At 31.3% G+C, this 12,517-nt stretch overlaps 1 protein-coding gene across 1 annotated transcript in view; it reads left to right on the top strand.

Annotated features, from left to right (window-relative positions):
* Positions 1-655: 655 nt before the first annotated feature.
* Positions 656-12,517, top strand: part of LOC129218540 (beta-alanine transporter-like) — a 34,622-nt gene continuing 22,760 nt past the window's right edge. The window contains exons 1-5 of the mRNA XM_054852841.1: positions 656-660; positions 2,580-2,734; positions 3,349-3,517; positions 7,307-7,433; positions 9,379-9,509. Of these exons, the coding sequence (XP_054708816.1) occupies positions 656-660; positions 2,580-2,734; positions 3,349-3,517; positions 7,307-7,433; positions 9,379-9,509 (587 nt within the window). The remainder of the gene's footprint in view (positions 661-2,579; positions 2,735-3,348; positions 3,518-7,306; positions 7,434-9,378; positions 9,510-12,517) is intronic.

Raw genomic sequence — 12,517 nt, 5'->3', positions numbered from 1 at the left:
ACTAACGACAGGCTAATTCTAGTCTCATCTTAAGTTTTTTTTCCCTCAGAAATAAAATCAAAATCTTCATTCCTGTGTTTTTCTACAGCATTGTGACTGATATATGTACGCTCCAATTTTCACTGATAATAGACCGCAAACTAAATGTACGTCATGGGTGTGTAAAGATAAAAGCATTATTGAGAAGCTGAAATCAGCCCTCCCTGCTTTATGTGAAACAGTCATTCACGGAGACTTTCCCTAATTATTATTTACAAATTGTTTTTTTTTCCCTCCAGAACCGGTGCAAAACGGAGTCACAATATCTACACAGACAGAATAATTTTTGCTTCTTTTAGTTGCTTAACTTTCCCTTTTTTCTGTTCTTTAGCTATTGTCTATTTCCCGGTTAAATTTAAAATTAACTAAAAACTGTACTCTGAAGCTCAGTATTGCCTCGTCGTGTTTTTTTTTTTTTTTTTTGAATTTCCCTTACTTTCGCACATCGAAAAAATATTTTTTTTTTACTTTGTTTTGTTTAAAACAAAAAAGTAATCAATTGATTTTACTTAGTTATATTTAAGTTGAGAAAAAATACTTTATTGCATATGATTTCAACGGATAATTGGAAGCAGAATAATACTACTGTAGTCTGTTACGCCACACTTTGCGCATAATGAAGTAAGCAATAGCCATTTTCTAAATGCCGACGAAGTTATGCAATAGTAAATCGACCCAAATATGCACATAGATCTATATAACCTCGGAAAGAAAAGTATGAGGAAGGAAACGATCTAACTGATTTTAGATGCTGAAGTGTCAAATAAATTACAGAAAAACGATGATATCTTGCAGGAACACGATGAATCAAACACGCGTAGTTTCAAAACCTCAAAATCGGTCTTAAGCAACACTTTCTTGCTGTTCATTAGTTCCAAATTGTTTCACAAATTAGCTCAATCATGCAGCGAAAGTAATGGGGATATACTGCCAATCGCCCGTGTGACTCTGCTCTCTCCTATCTTCACCTACTTTGTTTAATAGTTTGAGCATAAGTTAGCTATGTAAAAAAAGAAAAAACGACTCGGTGGAACTTTTATTAACTACTGTAATAGCCATATAGGATAAAACGAAAATTAATTGCACAGAATTGCATACTAATGCAGTAAACAGCAACTTTGTGTATTAAACGTTGTAATATATTATTTTACTTTCAAAACACAATGGCATATTTAATGTAGTAATTCTTTACTCACGTACAATTTGCCTTCAAAATACAACCTCAAATTTTATTATATAAGTTTTATTACTTTTAATCCAATTTCACACATGAACGCTGCAAATATAACGAATTAAAACTCATAGTATAGCAGCTCGTATATATTAAATAAAATAATGTGCACTACAATTGCAAAAATTCGCGAATTGCAATTGGTTTAACGATATCACACCTTTCTCGGGAAATGCAATTAACATGTTTTAGAAAGCATTTAAAATTAAACTGAGCCGCATGCTCTATACAGAAAGTTATCATTGTATGATGGAAACTTTCTATTCAGTAGACCTTTAATGTTATGTAGAAACCTTTAGCTTAATTGAGGTCATTGTTAGTTACAAACTGTACATCATTTGACATCAAATACGAAGGAATGGAGATCTTACTTATTGTGTGAGGCATTTAACATTAAAATTTGTACTGTAATATTTAATGATGACAGTAACATTCCAGCTGTTTTAAGATTATCATGTAATTGAAGAAGAGTGCTTGTTCGTTTTTATTTTGTTTAAAAAATATTGCATTCTGGAATCCATAATTTAAACAGGTTTTTATAATATAAATTGCACGCGAGGATTGTAAAACAAATCAGAAGTTGAAACTCGTACCTCACAAACAAAGATTAATTGCTAATCCTTTGCGCACCATTTTACTTTGTTTTTTTTTCTTAACAACGAATCACATCTCGGCGACAGAAGGGACACAACACAACATTTTGAAAAATATTACTGTTTAATTATTTAAAATCTCAGTGCTCTTTTTTTGCGGAAAACCTCACAGAAATAAATTTGAATGACTAGTGCGTTGTGAAAAATAAAAGATAGAAACAGTCATAATATACCATTAAAATTTTACGATCTAACAGAAAATATTTCAGACAGTGTAACATCAGGGACCGACAAAACTGGATAAAATTTTATACTCCCGATGAGTTTTTGAGTTTATTGGAAAATTCAGTGTAATATAACTTATGTTTCTGTTCTGAACTAATCCCAAAAAAAAAATTTTTAGAACCGGGTCAGTTGGCGCCTGAAATTTGTCAGTCCTGACTACTGTTTGTTTATTTGTTCTACAAAAACTAACCAGTAAATATAACATTCAAATTATTTTGCTTGTGTTGGGTTCTAATAATTAGAAAAAATGGTGTTTCTTAAAAAACTTGATTTTTTACAATGCTATTTTTTTCGGAGTTATGTCAGTTCTGCTGAAGAAATCTACATTGCAATGTTTTAATAAAATATAAAGATATAACAAATTGCCAATGAAACTCGTTTAATATATTAATTCATTATTATTGAAGTATATATATTTTTTAATATTTCAGGTATGGCAGACGTCTTAGTTTCTTTACGTTCCTGGCCATGCAGTGCCTTTTTGGTGTTGTCACTGCCATTGCTCCTGACATTGTACATTTCATTGTTCTACGTTTCTTCGTGGGTATCACTTCATCTGCAGTTGTTGCATCTCCAATTGCTTTAGGTGAGTTTTTATTTATTTCTTTATATTATTTTTTAGTTTTTTCTTTTCAACAAAGCACATCAGGTATTTAACTATGCATCAGACCTCAATGGAACATTTTAGACAATAAATATGTTTTCTTTATCTAACAGTTTTAATTATACTTTTCTCCAATTAATTGTTATTAAATACATTGTATTTTCATATTTTCAAACCCTTAATAAAATTAACTGCTGTACTTATCAATGTGCCTAAATATTTTAGAGTTGCTTGCAAACAACAAATGTGGGGTTTTAATATATTCATGCATTTAAAGCTGCTTAAAAATGAATTGTCGCACACTCACATAAATGTGTATGTTTGTGCAATTACATTGCGTTGCGGGGGTTGTTAACAAATGGTGCTTTTAAAGTTTTTTCAAAATAAATTAATATAAACACACATAAATGTGTGTGTGTGTGTTGTACTATATTACGTTGTGTGTGTCGTTGTTGTTAAGAAATGCCTGCTTTTAAAGATGCTTAAAAATCAATTAATACACACGCAAACATGCACACATACAAATGTGTGAGTTTGCGCAATGATACCGCGTTGTGTGCCGATAAAAAAATGTTAAGAGAGTTCTTTTTTTGCAGCACAAGAGCTGGTAGGTCCAAAATACCGCACTCAAGTGTCAATATTAAGCCACTCTGCCCGAAGCTTTGGTCTCATCTTTCTTTCCATAATGGCTTTCCTCGTACGGGATTGGTCTCATATTGCTCTTGTCACTACGCTGCCTTTCCTTGCCTTCTTTCTCTTTTGGTGGTAAGTATTTCAAACATAATTCATCACTCAGAAAGTCGATTGTTCGCAAAGAGTGCTTTAGCTGTACTGTTTACACAAAAAAGCTGAAGTTACCGTTAGGCTAAAGTTACCGTTGAGGAGCAAAAACCACTTGCTTGAATTTGGCAGATTATGTGATTTTTCTGTTCTGAAGTATTTCTAAATTGCCGTGTTTAGAGAAAAACAGAAAAGGCACCAGATAGACGAAATTACTGCCCATACTTTTAGTAATATTGGTACGATTGCATTAGTTTCAACTTAAGCATTTTATACATTACTGGCTACGTTGCCCAGCTTTGTCAGGTCTACCTTAAAAATAAAAATTGTTTCACGTTACGCATATTCAACAATCAATAAAAGAAAAAAATTAATATCATGAAAAATTTTTCTTCCAAACAATGACGACGAATATTAAAATACTTTCAAGAAATTAAAATGGGAAAGATGGATTTAAAAAGCGTAATCATGAAAACACAAAATAAAATAAGTTTAAAACAATAAAATGAGAAAAATGGAAAGAAATAGCGTTACGGTGGAAACACGAAAGCGAAATGGTTAATATCTTGAATTGAGACTAGATTTTTCGAACTTGATTTAAAAAGACTTGTATTTTTTTATTCCTTACGAGATAGAAGCTTAGTTTTTCGAACATAAATCGAAATAGATCTGGAGAAAAAAATGTCGCGTCTTCTAATGGTGTCAGAAAGAAAACTGTGGGACAGTTCCTTCACTTTTTATTGATATATTTAATGACGAAAGTAGTGCTAAATTTCATCTAAGCCTAAAAAAATCCACTCAAAAACGCAAATAACTCCCGCCGTAATTAAGTTATAGCATTGAAACAAATTGCTTAAAACGATGAAAATTCTACCCTTTCCAACGATATGTAATATTAATGTGTGCAAGTAAGTTTTTACCCCTATATTCAAAGATTTATGTGGAACGTTTTCCTAAATTGAAATAAAAAAAGAACTAGTCATCGAACTGGTCTGCAAACCTTTCTGATGCTGAAAAAAAAAAAAAAACTGTGAAAGAAATTTCAGCTAAATCGGCCGGGTAGTTCTCGAATTTTACGCGTTTAAACAAACAGACGCTTTTTGAAGGGTATAATACATTTATACTACATCTTACGCTACGTAGTAATTTTCAAAATTATGCTGCTCAGATTAAGTGCATAGTTTTGTTAAGGAAAGCAGTACGGTTAAATACCTCAATTAATTACATCTGAATCCTGAATGATTGCCTTAGGGGGAAATGTATACGGAATTGCAGCAAAAAACTTTTTTTTCACTTCAAGACATTCGAAGATCCCACCACCTTTTTACATTTTCTTACAAAGTGAGTTTTAGCTACAAACTATGCATATCTATGATACATTTCTCAGCTTTTGCATTCTTTAGAAGTTTTCTGGAATTGTAACATTAATCATTGCCTCCCAAAACTGAATTTATGTTTACATACGGTAAATAGATTTGATAGATTTGAGAGATAACGCTTAGGGTTATCAAACCAATTCTTGCACAAAATTCGTGTGAAAGGGAATACAATTTTCCTTCCAGAATTTCTGGTTTTAATTGAAAATGTTCCTAACAGACGGCGCTGCAGAAAGTAAGCCCACAAAATCAATCTTCTATGTATATAATAAAATAAGATGTTTGTATGTGTGTGTGTTTGTGGCACGTATTCCAGGAAAACGGTAAAGCCTAGAAAGATGAAATTTGGTATACAGATTCAGTTTTTGCCGAAAATGTGCACCTCGGGCTTCGTTTTTTATATTTTAATTAGAAAAAAGTTATTTAATGTTTTATGTTATTTTTAGACACCGAACCAATCGCGCCAGGCGAATATTTTTTGTACTATAGTGTAGGAAATTTAATTTTAAATATGATGAAAAAATTTTGAAGATAGAGCAATTTATGTATTTTTTATAGATTTTTGAAAAAACCTTTGTTTTGCATTTTTTTCTGGAAGTAGTTTTTTTGAAACCCATCCTGCAAAAAGTATTGAACCCTCATATATAAAATTTTAGTTGGTAACAGTAAAAATATTCTGCCCCCTTTAAAAGAATTTTTTTTTTAAAAATACGCAATAGTTTTTTTTTTTACATTTTTTTTTAATGCAGAACACAACGCTTGCCAGCTGAGTTCCGAACTTACCTCATCACGTGATCCAACTGAAATCGTTTGCCTTCTCTTCACCTTTTTTTTTAAAAAAATCTTTTTGCAAGCGCTACTTGTTGCCACCCTACAGGGAACATAGAGCCTTTTTTTGCGGGCTATTTTAATTAAATAAATAAAGCCCGCAATTTTATGCATGATCTTTGTTTATGTTACGGATTGGCGGTTAGGTTAGGTAGATACAGAGATAGATAGAGGTTGAATGGACAAAAAATTTTTTTGTTTTTGTATTAATACTTATATAAATAAAAAAAAGATTGTACTGTCGGATGTAAATATGCATAAATCGTATCGATAGATAGATAGATAGACAAATATAGAGGTCGATATAGTCGATGGACAGCAAGAAAGATACATGTCCGGCATTTAAGGAACTTCAACGGAGTGTCAGTGCCCCCCTCCCCCCACACACCATGACTTTAAAAAACAATGCTTTCACATAAAAGAGGAAGTACTTTTTGTTATTTTTCGAAAGAAATGCATGAAGAGTACGAATTTTGTGTCTCCCCTCCCCTTCATTAAAATAATTCCAAACGGTGAAACTGGAGATAGATCTAGAAAATATTTTATTCAAACTACTAATGATATAAATAGATATAGATTGATTGATACCTCCACGAAATTTGTTTAAGCAGTCACCGTAGGTGGCAACATTGGCGCAAAAAGGGGAATGATAATATTGATATATAGAGAAAAACATTGATAATACCGTCGCTAAATTGTCTAAGCAGTCGCCGAAGGCGGCAACCCTGGCACAAACAGGCGAATGGCGTAAAAAGGCGGACCAGCTGGTCGCCGCAGGTGTCTAGTAGAAAATATTGAAAAAAATATAACTTTTTTTTTTTAATTTTAAAGGAATGGAACAACATTACGGTACTTTCAAGACGTCCATTGTCGGCTGCATTTACATGTTGGTTAACCTAGTGATATTCAAGAATTTATAACGAGAAACTGTTCAAGTTTCAGAAGCAACTGTTAAATCATCTTTACGTGACAAGTCATAAATTATTCCTCTCAGACTTCGCGTTTTAGTTCAAACGTTTAGCAAAGATGCAGTACTTCGGCGACATTTTCCAGCATTTGAGTAACTTGAAGAAATAATCAACTACGAATGTGAAATTTCAATGGTAGTTTTCATTTACAGAAAATGCTTGCAAATTTGGCCTCTGGTTGTGATATTAAGTAGCAAGTAGCTAAGGACGTTTTGAAAATAGTGTTATGCAATTTTTGTATTCAAGATTTCCGAAAATTTTGATGTATGAATACTTATTTTTCTTTGGTTTATTGGCTTAGCGTTTGCATCGCCAACCATAGAAAATTATTATGAACTTAAACCTGGAACACTACAAGGAAAAAAGTATGATCTGTCATATGAATTTTCTGCAAGTATTGTTTTGAGAAAGTCTATTTCAGGACACCCAACATGCATGCCTACATTAGCTTTGTATGAATTACAATAACCGAATTCTTTCTAAATAAGATTTAGAACTTAAAACAACGTACCATTTTGTTTTTCATCTTGTAAGTTTACTTCTGTTCTATTTTTAAAGATATGAATGTTTTTAACTTGTGCAATAATCCAGCAGTTGGTTAGGGTATTTCCAGAGTCACCTGTTTGGCTAAGAGATCAAGGAAGATATGAAGAAGTGGAAAGAATTTTCGATGTAATAGCTCAAGCAAATGGTAGAGAGCTGACACCGGAATATATCATCAATCTGAAGGTAAAATATTCAATCACTTTAAAGTTAGTGAAATAATTGAATAAAGTAGTTAAAAAAAGTGATTTTTCTATCCGTAAAATAAATGCAAAACTTATAGACGTAAACTTTTGAATTCCCTTTCAATTATTCAAGTTGCGAAAACTTATCTAAATTCCTTCCTTTTTGAATTAAAGACACAATGAAGTAAACGCAAACAAAGCGAACTATTAAGGAATTAATTAGCTGACTCGAGCGTAAAGTTCGCTCTAAGAACATGAACCATGAACTTTTGAAAATCATTTTGTGTACATTCATTATATTAATTTGATTTGAAAAAAATACTTTATCAACAGGAACATTTTTTTTTTTTTGCTAAAAAGTTATTTGCATAACACTTTAATTCCAATATGGTTTTATTATAGATTATTTCAGACTAAACATAAAAAAAAGATTTTTTTAATCATACAAATATTAATTTTTACAATTTAATAAATTTTAAGTAGAATCCATGTCAATCCAAGTGTCCGGGGGGGGGAGATGTTACCTTGATATTCTCAGAAATTATTGAATTTTATGCAGGCTAAATTACCGAAAAAAGGAAGCTAGCGGCATATGTTTGTTCCCTCTTCACATACAAAAAAAAAAATGAATCTTCTGGCCCGAGATACACCCCACCAACGATGGCAACCTAGAAACGATTTCTCACTAGCGATTTTCAGATGAAAAAATTGCGATACAACAGATGAAAAAAATGCAAAAAAAATGAAAAAAATGGAAAAAAATGCAGTAACTGCTCTTTACCTGCCCAGTATACTAAAGTGAATCTTTTGGCAAAACACTGAAAAGTTTGCATGCGGGGAAAGAATTCGGTTGGGAATTCGTGAAAACAAGACTGTTCGTTCTTCTTTTCATGAAAAATAAAATTCCTGTACGAAACGGTTGATAAAAATGAAAATGGCAATCTATAAATAATCTGAAAGTGCCAACTCGCCACTCGCTAATGAATATAGTTTTGAATTTTGAAGTCTAACATGACCTACACAGCTTCAGAAAACTCGAATGTTTTTCAAGTGCATCTAAAACTGTTAAACGTAAAAGTAGAAGCTCTCCTTTTCTGAGAATACAGAATTTAATGGTATTTATCAGTAGTTGAAAAATATGAAAAAAATTTTCATTAAGTTTTGAGGAAATTTTTTTTTTAAATACGTATAATAATAATAATAATAATATATATATATATATATATATATATATATATATATATATATATATATATATATATATATATATATATATATATATATATATATATATATATATATATATATATATATATATATATATATATATATATATATATATATACCATGGAATTAAAAATTAACCACATATTTCAAAATGGTGCATATATTTTTAAACAGAAAATAATGTCTTTTTAGATAAAAGAAACAGTGAAAAATATATTGTTCCGTTCCTGATATAGACGTTACATGATTTTGTCGAAACTCGCAAGTAAGAAATAATGACCAGGTTGCCATCTTTGATGGGTTGTATCTCAGGCTGAAAATTTTTTTCGGGAAAAAACAAAAACTTTTCTTCAAACTTACTTTTTTCTGTACTTCTAAAAAAATCGGAGAATATCAAGGTAATGCTCCTGCCTGAATTGACATGTATTATACCTTTACATTTGTTGAAAATATAGAAAATAATGGAGAAAAAATTCTTCATGGACTCCATGAAAAATGTGTTCAAAGCGTTTAGCTGCCACCATTCTCCAGCGATCATTATTCACTGCACCCTGCTGATAACAGAAAGCATGAACGTATTATCCATTTATTATTCAAAATAACATAATGCCATTATTTCCTCCGAGTGAGAATCCGATTATATGAAGAACCGATAAAGTGAATTGACATGGATGCGGTGATAGGGTGTTCATTTCCTTTTAAATGGTTTCTCTTTCCAGAGGCGTTTCCGCATCGAGGGCTCCATGCTGAAGGAGAGGCGGCGGAGCGGAAGAGAAAGGCGATACACCATTTGGGACTTATTCCGAGGCTCCAATACCAGCAGAAAAACAACCGCCATCATTTTTATTTGGTATGCTCCGCATTTATTTTTGTAGTTTCCGGAGGAAACTAATTTTTGGGATTCCGAAAATATTTATTAGCGTGCATCTCAGGGTGACTTTATGAAAGAAAAAGTTTTATAACTTGTTCGCTTTTAGCGGTTATATTTTCAGCAGAAAACAATTTCATTCTTTGATGAAGATCAAAGTCAAAATGTAAAAGGAATCAAATAATTATCCTATAGTTTAGAGTTTTTCTATAATTACCGACTTAATATTATTTTTTACCCTCAAAAGAATCTTTAATTTATCCTATAAATTTCATTTCTGAAAAAAAAAATAGATAATTTAAAACATAATAATAATTACGTGTCAACACTTTTTGATAATTTGTTTAATATTTTGTTGATATTCTTAGTTGTTATTTTTATTTATGTTATTTTTTATTCCTCAAACTATTTTTTTTTAAATATCTGGAAAATAATCGCCAGGAAACTGTTTCAAGAAAATAAAGTTTTATTTTTTAATTTTTCTGGTTTTAGATTTTTTTTTCTTTTTTTTAGCGCAATTAGAGCTGGCTCTCTGTTTAACTACGCTCTATTTCACGACTCTCTCTATTTAAAGGCGAATTTTCACGGTAACGGATGATCTACTGTAGTTTTAAAAGCATTCAGTTTAAGGACGCATTCTGCTTAAGGAGGATTGTTTGTGATCCCTTGAAATCGTTAAATAAAGAGTCAACTGTAGTTATTTCATAGCATTAGTATATTTTCAATATTGAAACCTCGTTTTTTAGCCTACTTTCCCAGTAAAAGTCAGAAAAAGAAGAAAAAAGCATGAAAGAAGGCTTAATGCATCTTAAAAATATCCCGAAAAACAAAAAAAAGTCAAAAATAAATAAAATAATTAAATAAATATCGAAAAATTAAAAATTGGAAAGTAGGGTATTCAGATGGGGAAAAATGTCTGTCGGTCTGTTTATCTCCCCCCCCCCTAATAACTTTTAAATGAATAGTCCGATTCGAACAAATTTTTTTTTGTTCGAAAGATCTCGGCAAGGACATCTCATTCCCATATTTCACTTTTTGATTTGAACTATTTTTTGTTCAATTTTAAACAGTTCAAAAACACTTAACATTAGCTCCTACGGGGAAATTCAAGGCAATTCCGAACTGTGAGGCGAATTTGCTTCAAACAAACTTTGTAGGAAAAAGCTTTTGATGAAAAACTTGTATATAAAATATCTTTTTGATTTGAACAATTTTCTGTACAATTTTGAACAGTTCAAATCCCTTAACATTAGCGCCTACGGGGAAACTGAAAATCAATGTAGATTCCGTACTTGAAGGCGGATTTACATCAAACAAATTTTGTTGGAAATAGCTCTTGACGCCGAACTCCAGACTCCGACTCCGAGAATTTAGGGGCACCTGAATCCGAATCCGACTCCTGTGGCCGACAATTAATCGGACTCCGACTCCCCGACTTCGACTATGACTTCCTAGCTTTGGCAAAAATTTATACACGGACAAATGACTGACTCCGATTCTTGGATATTCGACTCCGATTCCTTCATCCCAAAATTAGATTGACTCCGACTCCGACGCTATGGTTTTAACTGTGAAATAATTATTGTTGATGTGATTTGTTTTTATTTTAACGCTAAAGTTTTTATTTAGGTATTCAGTTTTCGGTGAATAAACTCGAAGTCATTTATGTTTCTACATAAAGATACGCGCAGACGATTTTTTTTTTTTTTGGACAATGAAAAGTATTTCTTTACGTTGACATTTTATTGTTTTTATTTATCTTGATAAGTGCATTAATTCATTTAAAAAATTATTTTTGGCAACAGGGGAAAAAGAAACGATTTTTTTTTTTGATATGATGTATTTATTTTAATGAGCTTATTAATTTTTTTTTTTTCGTTTTGAAAGCTGTTGAAGAATTTTTTTTAATGGAAAAAAGTGTATTAGCTGCTTTGTTTAAAAGTTGCTGCTATTTTATTTGTTCGTTTTGTTTTTTTTTCTTCTTTTTTTACGCATCTAATTTTTTTTAGATGAGTGAGGAATATTTTATTCCTAGAAAGTAGCTTAAAATATTGGAAAATTATGTTTGAAACAATTTGCGATTTTAGCTATTTTGAGAACATTGATCAGGTACTAGAAAGTAGTATGGGTATACGGGAAAGTAGGCTCGTCTAGTTCTAGAAAAAACTTCTTGTCATGTACTCATAAATGTACCATTAAACGTAGTACGGAGCAAGAATGATTATATTCATACTTTTACCTTTGAATGTGCACAAAGTAAAGAAACTTTTTGTTATAAAAGTACTCTCTCGAGAAGCGAGGAATAACTGTAATAAGAAGGATTAACTTCGTAAATACTTCAAAACTGTTTTTTAATATGATTTAGTTACTGCCTGGCTTAGGGTAGCAACTTACTGCAAAAAAAAAAAAAAAACACATATCCTAGTTGGTATGTAACAGTAGAGTTGGTTAGGACAGAGGTCCAGCCGCAGAAACTTTTTGTTCTACCAACGTGACCTTTAAATGGCACAGCATGTATTAATTTCATTAGTTAGTTGGAAGCAGTACCTCTGCACTAGTTCCCTGCAGTCATTATGCTTATTAAAATAATACAACTTTTGTGAAGCAAACTTTTCCTTTTTTTTTAAATAAAAACAATGTTCCGTCACCGTTAGACTAAAATATTTCTATCTAAATGGAAGAAGATAAATTGTATTTTTTTATATTAAAGGCTTTTCTCTGTAACCATTAATTTTTCCTTTATGTTTGAAAAAAAACCAAACCGTTTTTCGAAATATAATTGATTTTCCAAAAGCAGTCTTCTGAAAAAAAATAATAAAACATAATGATGTTGAGTGAAATAACTATCTTTCTTATAAATTGCCGTTAATGGTGTTTTTTCTAATGTCGTTAAAATAATATCACATGTTCCATTCTTCGGAACTCAATTGATTTGTCTGGAAGAAACATGTATAATGTACTTTTTAACAAATAAATGAAAATGAATCACG

This window comes from Uloborus diversus, chromosome 1 (genome assembly GCF_026930045.1).
Source record: "Uloborus diversus isolate 005 chromosome 1, Udiv.v.3.1, whole genome shotgun sequence".
NCBI classification, from domain to species: domain Eukaryota; kingdom Metazoa; phylum Arthropoda; class Arachnida; order Araneae; family Uloboridae; genus Uloborus; species Uloborus diversus.
Note: the sequence above shows the minus strand (reverse complement) of the source record. Positions and strands in the feature narration are given on the sequence as shown.